Below are 13,672 nucleotides of genomic sequence, written 5' to 3' on the forward strand. Positions count from 1 at the left end.
GATACTGTATTATATCCGAGAATCAGTCCAATCAGAAAGTTCTGTTTTCCACTTTTCAGAAGTGGACAAATATGAATGCTAATCAACCTTCTTTTCGTCCTTCTTCCAACGATTTGGCAGATTGATTTGCTAAGTAAAATAAATTCTATCCAGGCTGGTTTCGAACTGGCCTATCTCTTCCAAAGCCTTCTATGTTATGCGATTTTTTGTCATCTTTTCAAGAGATTTCAGCAGTTGGCATTTCTAAACTCATTACTCCCTTGGCATCTAAATGTTGCGATCTTGATCCTGTGCAGGATTCTGAAAAACTGTTTGGAGCCTCTTCTTTCTATTATCAACAAGATCATAAATTTGTCCATAATGTCTGGAACGTTTCCATCTAACTTCAAGCGAGCTACTGTAAAACCGGTTCTTAAAAAGCAGAGCATGTCCACTGAGGAATTTTCTTGCTTCAGACCTGTATCGAACTTAAAGTTCATTTCGAAGGATATTGAGAAAGTTGTTGTACAGCTCATTGACCACCTTGATAAAAACAATTTGCATGAGTCTTTTCAATCTGCGTATAAGAAGTATCACAGTGTAGAGACTGCTCTGTTAAGGGTGCAGAATGATATCTTGAAAGCAATTGATGGTCAACGTTGTGTTGTTCTGGTGTTGCTTGTTCTTTCAGCAGCGTTTGATACGGTTAATCATAAGATCTTGTTAGAAAGGATGTCTTCAAGGTTTGGTGTTGCTGTTCAGGGTGGTGTATCATCCTGTCGCTCTGTGCATTGTGGTGTGCCACAAGGCTCTATCTTGGGTCTAATTTTGTTTCTGATGTACACGTCACCTATTGGGGGACATTTTGAGAGAACATATTAATTTTCATTTGTATGCTGATGATACTCAGTCGTACATCACATTTGAAACATCCTCTTCTGCTGAAATGGAATCATAATATTTCTTCTTTATCACCAGTTCGCGATATAGGAGTCATCTTTGATGACAAAATGTCTCTTGAAGACCAGATCACCTCCATTTGCAAATCATGTTTCTTCCACATTAGAAACATTTAGAAAATCCGTAAATATACTTCTTTGGAAGCCTGTGAAACTCTAGTTCATGCATTCATTTCCTCTAGATCTGACTTCTGTAATTCTTTGTTGTATGGGTTGCCAAAACACTTAATTCAAAAACTTCAATGGGTTCAAAATGCAGCAGCCCGTTTAGTACCCTGCGGTCACAAATACGATTATATAACTATCATTCTCTGAAATTGAATGAATTGTTGAAAATATTTGAATGTTATTTTATTTTTTAACTTTTTATGCTAAAACTTGTATTGTAAAGCATAGTTGAACTCTCCAGGATATTGACACTATACAAAATATCATTATTATATTATGACAGCAGTGTAAAACTTTTGTATGCTCCATACAAGTGACACAATAGGGCGCTAAGCGTAACCTAAAGGCCAAATTAACGCTAATTAAATTCTAATTACGATTGTTAATAAATGACAATATAATATGTTGTGTCTAAATTTATAGTTACTAATATTCCAAAAAAAAAGAAAACTTATGAAGCTTAAAAACTATTATCCTAAATTCTGAGTACATTTAGAATATTTACTAAAATTAGTGATAAAATGGGATTGATAAATCCTAAATCAAATCTTATATGAAATATAAAATGTGACTATATATGAAATCATTAATTTAAAGGCCTAGTCTATTTATTTATGTAAAATTGTTCGATGGATAAAAATCCTATAGATAAAAGACTTAATAAAATTGATAAGCTGGCTTAAATATTAATATTCATATTAATCATATCCTTTTTGTAATCACTACTAAATCCTGCAATCTCATTGGTTCAAAGGAGTGTGATTAATTCCTAAATCGCATCTTTAGGAGCTCTTAATTGCATCTTTTTGAAAGAACCAATCACAGAACAGAATTCTTATATTCAGCCAATCAAACAAGCCTTTTCAATGCGTTTGCTAAGTGTTTTTCTCTGTGAATTGGGACTTCCACACTTTTTGATAGATTTTATTACAAAACAAAAGCAAAAAAAAATTGTATCTTTCTAGTAGTCATGCGTATGATTACGAAAAGGATATGATTAAGTGGTAATTGAACTTCATGTCATGCAATTTTGGTCCAAATTGCACTCCACTCAGTTCAATTACCATCACTTAGTGTTTTTATAAGATTGGGAACCCTGTGTTTATAGCAACCCCAGCTAACATTCCTTTGCTGATGTTGTTCTTCTTAACCATCACATGAGTGATGATGATGATGATAATAATAGCGCTCTCCTTTTATTACATCTATCAAGGAAATTTTGAATACATTAAGTTCGGGTGGCGATGCCCCATAAAAGGAAAGACCATAACTAATCCTAGATACAATTAATGGTTGTAACCCTCACTCTGTAATGATCTGATTACATAAAGGGCTTTGTTGGATTTACTTAATGAATAACTATGTTTAGTGTATTCATAAGATTGGGATCCCTGTGTCTATACCAAGCCCAGTTGAAATTTCTTTGCTGATGTGTTTTTATGTGATTGGGGTCCCTGTATTTATAGAAGCATAGCTGATGACGTTGTCCTTTACCATCATGGAACAAACACAGGAATATTACCATCTGCAGGAAAATTTTCCAAACAAGCATGGTGTCCAGGTTTCTTGCATTTCTGAAACATACCGCTCATGTAGGAACTAAAGCTATGTTCCATATTTCCAGTGACAGTCCATGACTGTGCATGCTTTAAAATTTCTTTTCCATATCGATTTCTCGCAAACATACCCGGACTAAAAACCGCATTGATCCAATCACCCCTGACTTTTGCTTTGGTGATACCGTTAGATTTCTGTAAATCAGATGGAAGAAACTGGGGGCAGGTTAAGAATGATATTCCATAAAGTTCAACATACAATTCAGCATCTCTGACAACAGCTACTCCCCCAGTCATTAATTTTGTCTTTGGGTCATATTTTGGAGGTTTAAAATCAGTTATGCTATAACCATATTTCTTAAAATGTTCAATTGTCTCTCTTTGGCCAAATGTTTTCATATCTGAAGAGAGAACAGCTAGATCTCCATCTACATCCCAAGGAAGAAGTCCATCATATTTGACAATTCCTAAAACTGAACCAGTGTCGAGTTCAAATGAAATATTATTCTTGTCAGAAAATGTCTGTATAACTCGAATAATCTCAGCATACCGTTCTTGGCAGCATACTGGTAATATAAAAGATTTTGATAAATCCTTGGTGCATTTTATGTCAATGTCTTTACATGAGAAGGAGTGTTTTACACCAACCGGAAGCAACACTCGATTCAGTTCCCACTTCCTGGCTAATTCCATCCATACATTTCTGTCTTTTCGTTTCGCAAATGTAGAATAATCTGTTGTAAAGTACATAGCATCTGGACAGCCCATCAAAAGGTGGCCACTCTTAATTAATCCAAGAAAGAGTTCCTCAAATATAACTTCATCTTGAAGAGTTGTATCAAAATTTAACAAAGCCTTCTTGGCAACAAAAGGGCCTTGCAAGTAGTCACAAAACATGCATTCATTTCTGGAATAGAAATACCCCTCTTGATATTCTAAAACATAGTTCTTTAGGGTTGTCTGGAAGCATCCCATTTGCCAGTGACCAGATAGGTTGCGGAAAGACCCACCAGCAATACCAACTTTAGGGATTTCACTGACAACACGAATCTGCCTCTCAAGCTGACAAAGCCATGAAAAGTGAACAACATCTCTTGCTATGACTACATAAGGTGTAGAAGCCTTAGAAATCAACAAGTTCCAAGTTGTTGCCGAACGTTGAGCATTACTGATCATAACTACATCCACGTTCTTGTATCCCTTGGAATGCTCTTTCAGATCATTACTTCTTGTTGCTAAATAAACTTGTACAGTTGGATATGTGTCTGAAATACCTTTTAAAACATTCTTTACATGTTTTTCATCTTGTTGTGAATATGCTATAGTATTAATAAGGATTGTTATAAGGGATCTGATTGGTTTGGCATCAGTACAATTTATCATTGCCCAACCCTTTTCATAATATGGATAACCTTCCTTTGCCCCCTTGTATATTTCTGGACAAACCTCAACCTTTGTTACCTCTGTTTTCTTTGTCGAAGAACTTAATTTGATTCTTTCATCCAAGCGATGAATAATTTCTTCCAGCTTGAGGATAGTTTTCATATTTGGTGATTTTCCATCGTTCATGTCAGCCCATAGCTGTTGGTGTATTTCCTTAAGGTCTTTGGCGATTCCTTGCTTAAACAAAACCACATCATACCTATTGGAAATAACAAACTACTCCTCAGTAATAGTAAAAAAAATTACACTGCACAGATGTAATCCAGTGGCAGATCCAGGATTTTAAAAAGGGAATTCCAAAATGGCCGCCACACTGTTAAGCTGGTATGATTGGCTTCGCAAAAGGGGGGGGGGGGGGGTTAATTTCATTCTACTAAGTGTAAAGAGCATGATTGGCTTCACAAGATCTTGGATCCACCACTACACACCTTTCACATTTATCTTAATGTGGTGTAAGTCAGTCCTTAGATAGCCGTAGGAAATAATCTCATAATTAGTGAACAGGAATGAGAATCTACGAGTAAAAATGACTTGAAACTCGATAAAAGCCTACTACGAGGAAATGAAGGTAGTCAGTTAAGACGTCAGTCAGTCACCACCAACAACAGTCTTTCTCAAGACTACACTCACCCGGCCGATCACATAAATTTCACAGCAAACTCCTTTTTATCATACGAATCTTGTTTAATTTCTCAATACAAGCTTACCTTTTAAGATATGGAGCTACAACTAGCAATATCGACAATAAGAAACCAAGAGAAAGAATATAACGATTAAAGAGCCAGGAAAAACTGCGAAGGCGACAGCTCGTACGAATCCTACTAAACATCATTGCCGTTCACCATGTTGTACTGAGCTCTAACTCTGCTCGTTTTGACCACAGGGAGCCCAATTTTGAAAAAGTGCTAGATAAAAGCGAACAATCTGCATACTATTTATTGGTAAATTTGGGTCGAAGACCAATCCATTTTGCTAAATAATATACAAGCGATAATCAAGAAAAACACAGTAAAATTTTACTGTACAACGCGGAAAACTTCTTGTAGTTTCAAATTGTGATGTGAATTTTCCTTTTTCTTTGCACTCCTTAGTCGTGTATATGTAGAAGCGCGTTTTCAAGGAAAGAAACGTTCAGCGCCAATCATTCATCAGTCCTACAACTTTCAAGACGCTATCACCGTATTTTTACTGCAATGAATTCCCCCGCGGAAGGAAAAACATGACCAAAATGATGCATGGGAAGTGGAGTAATTTTTTGGAAAACTCTTCTCTTTTCTATTTAAAAAAAAAATCTCTTTTAAAATATCACGAAAAATAGTTTTTCATTCACTGCAGAAAACTGTCCACATTGCTGTGCAATGGGAAACATTGGGTTTATTCCTGTTGTCTCGCTCGTGATCGTCGTGTTCTGTTTAAGATATATTATAGAATATACGCGTTTAAGTGTCATCCTGTTCTTGACTAAGTCTGGCTACATATCAAACAAATGTCGATTCACTTTTCGAATGATATGATAACCTATCAAAAAAATATGTAATTTAAACTTGGTTATTTGTCCTACAAGCCTCAAATGTCAGCCACTGAACTGCTAGTGATATGGAGTCGATGATGTCTTTTATATTATTAGTTGGCAAATGTCCAGCCATAAGAGGAACACTAGGACAGATATAGAAAGTACGGAAATATTGGCCGCGAGGCTCATAACTCCTGAAACTAAATGAAGAAATGAATCATATTAGTAATAATATAATAAACCTGACGTCGACTTGTCTTGGTTCAAATAGCTTTGGTGCAGACTTTTGACAGAACTAGTACCTTTCCTACCAACATTCTCAGCCAAGTCGCTCTTTTTTCTTGTCTTGGACACACAAGTGGCGGCCGCACTCAGAAAGAAGAAAAAAAGAGACTCTGAGTTTGGAGGGGCGAAAAGGTGTATCTTAAATGATTAAATTTTAATCATTATACCCAGTTATCTTCGAGGACTTCGGAAGGCTAGAGGAGGAGTATTTCTGTGCCGATTACTACTGCACACGCGCTTTCATTAGGTGGACTACCTGTGGTAAGGTTTGGTCAATATGGCTGACATATCGTTTGGGTATTCAAAATATATTTCAGCTCTCGGTTGAGTATTCTTACCTTTTTTTAACGAAGATAGAACTTCATACTTGACCATAAACCCTGTTTCCTTTCTGCTAAGTTGCTGGTATTTATCAGACACAAATCTAACAAAAAGATTTCTTCCACCGGAAATGACAGGTCGAGGCACATTTGAAGTAATGCATAATTTCTTCATAAATGTCTGGGTTCTTTTCGTTGCTGCATCAGTGACTTCGATATAATCTTTACAGTTAAAGTCGAAATAGAGTGGGGTCATAAAAGTCAGTTTGACTCGACTGTGGAGAGGTCCTTTGATGGCCCATAAGCAATCCATCTGTCCAGGGTAGGGTAAGGGAAATCTTGGGCTGGTTATAACGCCTGATGAATTCTTTAGTAGATTGTAGCTGAAGCAGTGATCTGTTGGTTAGATATTTGTATTGTTTGTATGTGTAAGCATATCTTATTCAGTTCTTTGTATTCTATATTTAGGTGTTGACCGTATTGTCCTCAATATCCATTTTTGTCTGTCTTTCCTTATCATTCTTTCCTTTTTTTCTCTTTTTTTCTTTCCAACTTCCAATCGTTTCTTTTCTACTATGCATTTTTAACTCCTCTTTCCATTTCATAATCCATTCCATTCCATTCCATCGTTCAGTCTCAGTATCGGGCGATAGTTCCAAGACCCTTTAGTAAACGTACGGTGGCTAAGGGACATTCAACAAGTTAGAGTTGCTGCAAATAAGAAACGAGTTTCTGCAGTTAAGAAACGAATTGCTGCATCTTAGTCGAGTTGCTGCATGTAAAACGATAAATGCAACGCGCGCGAAGCAGTTTGCCGATTAGGACTGAGTTCTCTAGCTTAGCTTAATTTTTATGATAGGTAAATTTAATTTCTATTTGACATATTTGTCTTTCCTCTGCACAGAATACGAATGACTCTCTGCGTTTGGTGATTAGAAAAATTGCTAATAATGACAGACTGTCCGGCAGTTTTTTTAGTTTTTGTGTAGAAATGCTACAGCGCTCTTTTTCTTAAAGATGCATTCGACGATAGTCACGATAGCTCTGAACAGATACGAGGGGAGTTTGGTGCTTTGGGGAAGTAGTGAATACGAACGACTCTCTTCCGTCAGTTCAAAATGCCTGGCAGTTTTAAATTTTCGGCGATTTGTCAACTAAAATAAATTGTAATCGATTAGGATTTAAGAAAAAAAAAGTCGCAAAAAAAGTTAAGTGGGCACGTTCGTTTCTGTTCACCCATCCAGGTACTAATTCGCCCAACCGGACTTGACTCAGTGTCAGCCCAGCTTTTCCCCACTGGACCACAGTTCCAAATAAATCTGCATAACAAAAGCCGTCATAACAATGCACCAAATGGACTAGACTTTTTAACATTATACTTTTAACCGATTCCGTGCGTGGCAGAGATGCAAGGGATTAGCCGATATGGTCTGGGGGCCGGCTGTTCTCTCCCCTGATGCTTCGGCTAGAACATTTTCTTGCGTAATTCGTACACCCAAGGGCAGAAGGATTTAATCGCCGTCAGGTCCGAAGTCCATACGACGCCTCAGCTCTGCGGATGTCTCGGGGGTATGGCAAAGTGGAGTCGATTTTTTTAAAATTCTGTCTGCGGGTTCGAACCCCATCGTATCCAGATCAGACTCTTTTTTTAAAAGCATATTATCATCACTTTGGCAATATCTTCTTAAATGGAAGGACTGCCCTTTTTTTTGTTCATATTCAGAATTAACAGTTTAAAATATCGAGTGAATTTTCCTGATTAAAATCTAATGAAACATACAGCAACTCGTTTCTTATTTGCAGCAACTCTTCTATGAACATACAGCAACTCGTTTCTTATTTGCAGCAACTCGTCAAACATGAAGCAACTCGTTTCTTATTTGCAGCAACTCGGCTAACCTGCTGCATGACCCTTTTAAGCCACCGTACAAACGTACTTACTCTTAACAGAGTCAATAATTGCATAGTCTGCTCTAAATCCTCGACGACTCTCTTGTGAATCACTGAAAAATTTTAGAAGGACTTTTCCCCCAGTTATGTAAATCGGTGATGGCCTGATAAAACCGCAGTACCTTCCATACGAATACTGACGCCCATTACTCTCGGTCAAGACCTCCAGAAAATCACATTTACAATCTACTGAGCAGCCTTCGATGTGGAACTCATTTGTGTTGAACGTGATGAGCACGTGCTTAGCACGTAGTACATCGATAGTCCACGTGCACAGTTTACTGTTACCATGACTGTAGGGATAGTCTGGAGTTGAGAATGTTCCTGTTTTTCCTCTGAGTTTGGCGCGAACTGGACATGGTCCTGCAACAACGTAATGGAAATATATTACATATATTCTAGTTTATTTCTGTTTTATAGCCACTTAAAAGAAATATTGCAATTGTGTAAACCAAACTTCCTTAGTATATAGAACTGTATATAGGCATACACCTTAAGCTTCGGACACACGGTGCATAGTTTCAAGGGATGTCACACTCAGCAGCTTTGCAACAAAACCACTATGAATAAAGCTAAGCAGAACTGCATTTCATTTGCTAAAAACATCACGCCATTGCCAACAACATTGCAGGACATGTTCACACAATAAAACTTGTTGCGTGCACTGTTGTAGAGGTATGCATTTGTTACCTATTGCACTTTTGCAACCTTGTCAGTCACGCCAACCCACATTCTACTTGGGTCTTGGAATGACTTAGTATCTAGTACCCATCTTCTATATGTCTTTCGCTCCGACAATAAATCAGAACTACACATACCTTCGCTTAAATTTACACTCGCATACTTTGCAACAAAATCAAATTTTTCGCTGGAATTCATATTCAAAACCACAGTGAGATGTCGACCCACAGAATAAATAGGCTTATGGGCTGACGACGTTAGCTTTGGGTTGCAATACCGACCAATCATCTGTGACTCTACGTTCTTGCCTTCCATTACTTCAACGTGATTGTCCATACAGGCAAGAGAGTTGTTGACACGGAGAATAAGAAAGGTGAGTTTGACTCGGTGTTGTTTAGGGGCAGTTAGTAACCATGTGCAAGTTGTGATGTTGTCTTTTGGCGCTGGGACTGCAATGATTCCATTTCGTCTTGTAATACGAAGACTGGTCCTTAAAGGGTGACACTCTAGAAAGGCAACAAGGAAAAAATTATGGCATCTGAATGCATAACTAGAAATGGTTAAAATATTCATTAAAAAATAACAAGGATACTATACTTAAAGGCGGGAAATAAGAGAATTAACTACAGTTTCAGCTTGAAACCATTTTGTTTGTCAAAGTCGCAAACAAGAATTTATACTTTAAAAATGCGCGAAATATTTTCAACTTAGTTTTTCATGTCCCAACTTGGGTTAGAGTTGGATGATTAATAATAATTTGATATGTTAATAATTTTGTAATTTAATACATATATTGCGTATTTTCGATATAGGGAGATGCTCACATTAAGGTACAATTACGGTATGAACTCCTTTGAATTTCAACGGAGAACGAAAAGCGCTCAAGTAACAAATGCGGACGAGAAAGCGTCCTTACTCCCTTACCTGCACTTCTATCTACGCATGTGTCGATAAACAAATCCCTACCGCTGACCTTATGATCGCCGTCAAGGTACATCTGCACCAAGTTTATCGTTGTCTCGGGTAGTTTACTCCAACGGATTATAACAGATGCATTATATATACAGCCTACAAACATATCACTAGCATCTCCTCCGATGAACACTCCATCGGGTTTACTCAGCGAAGGCTTCTGTATAATCTCTTGCTCAACGTGTTTATACAAATCACCGCTGTCCACACGGAAGTAAACATCGCGGTTGAGTCGACGCAAATAGACAGAATGTTTATGCCCGTCACAGGTATCCGTCCCAGTGGCGTTCAACTCAAGTTTAAACTTCCCATCAAGTATATTATACTCAAAGAAGAGCTTCCCCGAGGGTTCTAGCTTGAACGAATAGTAATGTTGCTGCGTATCTCTGCTTGGGATTTCGAGGATTTTACCACCGCAATTCGATGTTGAGAAAACAAGGTGAATGACGACCTCCGTGGAAGTCTCGGTCTTGGGGAATATATACTGAAGACTGCTGGTGCTGGTACGGAACAGCAAGGGCCCTACGATATGAAGCATAGTAAAACACTGATTTTGAATTATAAGATACCTTTATAATGATTAGAATCAAAAGCGCTCGAAATTTTACTAATGGATTTATTACCTTGAGTAAGTTGCCCTTGGATTCCATTAAGTATACCTAAAAAACACATGTTTATTTTATACTGTGTTGGAGTACAAACACTATAAGTGTGTAACATACATACCACTAAATACTAATAAATTATGCTAATCCTATTGTTTTCTATTGTTTAATTAGCACTATTTACTACTAAATAGTGCAAAGTGTTGCACACTTTTAGTGTTTGTACTTTATTTTTGTTATAATTAGTAATTAGGTTGAGGACAAAACTGGGTCGAGTTGACATGCAGTGTATTGGATTGTTTTAGGGGACAAAATAGATGACATCTTTAAAATGTCCCCTAAGAATCCCACAACACACAAGCGCAATGGCAACTCGACCCTGTTTTTTCATCCTCGGAACCTTGAATGCAGCTGTTATCCTGATTTTTTGTTTCTTTGAATTTCAACGCCGTTTATCGAGTCTCTGTTCAGAGAAGTTATGACGCCTGGAATAAAATAATCTGCGCACTTTTGGTTAAACCAACATTCAAATTCTATACCAATTTTCATTTTGTGATTTTACTGCGGTTATTTTCAATGATTTAACAAGTGATTTAGTCATATCAAATGAAAGATTAATCATTTAAAATGCAAACATGATTTTCTCGACCATACTTTTTTCTAATTTGCTCTTAAACGTGCGAAATTTTGCGATGGATTTTAAGTGATGTTTGAATTGGGCCTCGAGCTATCCATAACAAGAATCCGATTTTATATGATTCATATATGACTTGAATTCAAAAACTGCTACGATTGGTTGGGGATTGAATTTTTACCGAAATAACGCTTATTGAACTTTATTTACAAGCAAAAAGGCGCGCTTGATTACGACCATAAAATTATATCTTTATTTCCAATCATTTTCTAATTTTGGAATATTATTCATGCGCGCACTTCCTACTTAACTCTAACATCCTCCAAGTGTTCTTCTCTTTTTTGTATGCCTTTTGCCACTTCCCCGGGATTTTTTTCTTTTTTCTCAGTCATATTTCTTTTTCTCATTTTCCTCATTTTTTCCCTCATTTCTCTTTTTCGCCTATTTCTTTTTCTCGTTTTTCTTTTTGCCCAGAGTCTTACACTATTTTGTCAGCCGTCTAAATTTTATTTCCATGTAAGTTGAATTTCAAAATGTTTTGGATTAAGGGAGCTAGCATTAAAAAGCAATGGTGTGATCTCATTATCTTGAGGTATATATCGGCGTGGTGTGCTGGGCTGTGCATAGCAGATGGCTCACTGTTATTAAAACTAATGTTTTTTTACTTAGCCTGAAACATAGCTACCTTTAGTTATATACAAATACTTTGAATTATAACTCAAAAAATGGAATCGACTTATATTGACAATGAAATATGCACTCCTGCTGCTCATTAGACAAAGCTGAACTATGGGTGTTATAGGTGTCTGAACTATTTAATGTTTTTATTCACTCTCAGCGCACCGCATACAGTATTCATCTCTGTCACAGTAGACAAGAACAATTCGTAAAAATCAATCTTACAATTATTTTTTAATTTCTATAAGATAAAAATTCATGTTTCTAGGGAATTTGCCGTGACATTTTATGCAGAATAAAGAGTACTGCGGATTTCTTTTTTCATATAACATTTTGAGTCTAATAAAATCAAGAAATTTGGTAAATGAGTATTTGCATTATGATAATGAAGAAGTTGGTCGCGGGTTCTTTGTGATTCTCCCGCAAAACGATCAGAAACTCATAGACGCAGATACAATAGGATCAGAGGTATAAGCTTCTATATTATGCTATAACCGCTGTGGTGTTACTCCTTTAATGATGTGAAACACATTGGATACGAAGATCGGAGTAAAAGACTGATCTGAAGATACTCACCAATCATCAAGGAAATAGCGAGAACTTGACATTCCATGCTGATCACCATTTTTGAGTTTTATTCAATGTAGCGGGAAGGAATGCAACATACCAAAAAAAATGCAGACTTTGTTTACAGATGATGGGCAAACATCGAGTCAACGAATGGTATCGAAATATAAGATTTCTTGTTGGACCCGGCAATCGAACCTAGCTCACATTAATACTAAATGCTCTGCTTTTTATGTATTGGCCGCCAGATCTGCATGAATTAATAATGCAATATCCATGTTTACCTTCCCTTGAGCCCACAGACTTATACCACAGCGGTATATCATAAAATATTCACTTTCATCTATTAATAATAACTAAACGATTTTTAACTAGATGTGACCCTAAATTCTCTGCGCATGCGCTTACTTGTTGAACGCTGCCCTGATACTCAGAGCCTCTCACTATGACCACTATCTTTCTCTTCGAAAGGGAAGGGGAACGAGGAACACCTAGATCAAGACATTCTGCGTTTTTGATAAGGGACCGTGTATTATTTAGAATGCAGAAGGCTGTTACAAATAGGGGAAAAAAAGGAGGCCTTGAAAATTTCTGCAAGTATTTAAAAAGCCTTGCTTCATGATGAAAGAGTCGGTCAGAGAATATAAGCATGACATGTAACTGAAACCTCTTTGTTTGTTTGTTTGTTTGTTTGTTTCTTCGTTTCTTCGTTTCTTCGTTTGTTTGTTTGTTTATTTCTTTGTTCGTTTGTTTGTTTCTTTGTTTGTTTCTTCGTTTCTTCGTTTGTTTGTTTGTTTATTTCTTCGTTCGTTTGTTTGTTTGTTTCTTCGTTCATTTGTTTGTTTGTTTGTTTGTTTGCTTGTTTGTTTCTTCGTGTCTTAGTTTCTTCGTTTGTTTCTTCGTTCATTTGTTTGTTTGTTTGTTTGTTTGCTTGTTTGTTTCTTCGTGTCTTAGTTTCTTCGTTTGTTTCTTCGTTCATTTGTTTGTTTGTTTGTTTGTTTGCTTGTTTGTTTCTTCGTGTCTTAGTTTCTTCGTTTGTTTGTTTGTTTGTTTGTTTCTTTCTTTCTTTCTGGTAGATTTTTACTGAAGTCTTTAGTATATTCTATTAATTTTAACATCAACAGCCATTCAGTAATCAGATTACGGTATTTAGTATTAGTTCATCCGGGCACTAACGAGCAATACACCCCATGTATGAAGATTATCGTATTCAATTCTCACTAACTCCATCAAATTGCTTTTTCCGTTGCCAATATCTTTTCATTTATAATTATCGGTGAATTTATCTTTAATTAATAATAAGTGCTAATCTCAAGTCATTTTCTGCCAGCAAATTACTTTGGATTCGCATGGTCTGCCTTT

The 13,672-nt window shown here is 36.7% G+C and overlaps 2 protein-coding genes across 2 annotated transcripts; both read right to left on the reverse strand.

Annotated features, from left to right (window-relative positions):
* Positions 1-1,274: 1,274 nt before the first annotated feature.
* Positions 1,275-5,814, reverse strand: LOC116288352 (uncharacterized). The gene is made up of 2 exons (XM_089039519.1): positions 4,813-5,814; positions 1,275-4,304 (listed from the first exon to the last, which is right to left on the reverse strand). Exons 1-2 carry the CDS (start codon positions 4,935-4,937, stop codon positions 2,603-2,605), a joined length of 1,827 nt encoding a protein of 608 aa, XP_088895645.1. The 5' UTR covers positions 4,938-5,814; the 3' UTR covers positions 1,275-2,602.
* Positions 5,815-6,155: 341 nt separating this feature from the next.
* On the reverse strand, positions 6,156-12,514 carry LOC116288342 (exoskeleton protein RP43-like). Its single transcript, XM_031695113.2, has 6 exons — positions 12,320-12,514; positions 10,450-10,485; positions 9,779-10,348; positions 8,992-9,360; positions 8,165-8,536; positions 6,156-6,619 (listed from the first exon to the last, which is right to left on the reverse strand). The coding sequence occupies exons 1-6, from the start codon at positions 12,366-12,368 to the stop codon at positions 6,156-6,158; spliced, it is 1,860 nt and encodes a 619-aa protein (XP_031550973.2). The 5' UTR covers positions 12,369-12,514.
* Between the last annotated feature and the right edge of the window lie 1,158 nt (positions 12,515-13,672).

The sequence above is a fragment of the Actinia tenebrosa genome, unplaced genomic scaffold (genome assembly GCF_029948245.1).
Source record: "Actinia tenebrosa isolate PJP-AT-01 unplaced genomic scaffold, QUT_ActTen_1.0 PGA_scaffold6__47_contigs__length_16458017, whole genome shotgun sequence".
Taxonomy (NCBI): domain Eukaryota; kingdom Metazoa; phylum Cnidaria; class Anthozoa; order Actiniaria; family Actiniidae; genus Actinia; species Actinia tenebrosa.

What these genes read in the sequence shown, in the direction of transcription:
- LOC116288342 (XM_031695113.2), bottom strand. Translation starts at nt 12,368, where the DNA reads ATGGTGATCAGCATGGAATGTCAAGTTCTCGCTATTTCCTTGATGATT. An exon ending in CGCTATTTCCTTGATGATTG is followed by an intron (nt 10,486 to 12,319) that starts GTGAGTATCTTC and finishes TGTGTTTTTTAG; the next exon opens with GTATACTTAATGGAATCCAA. An exon ending in ATGCGTAGATAGAAGTGCAG is followed by an intron (nt 9,361 to 9,778) that starts GTAAGGGAGTAA and finishes TTGCCTTTCTAG; the next exon opens with AGTGTCACCCTTTAAGGACC.
- LOC116288352 (XM_089039519.1), bottom strand. Translation starts at nt 4,937, where the DNA reads ATGATGTTTAGTAGGATTCGTACGAGCTGTCGCCTTCGCAGTTTTTCC. An exon ending in GTAGCTCCATATCTTAAAAG is followed by an intron (nt 4,305 to 4,812) that starts GTAAGCTTGTAT and finishes TATTTCCAATAG; the next exon opens with GTATGATGTGGTTTTGTTTA.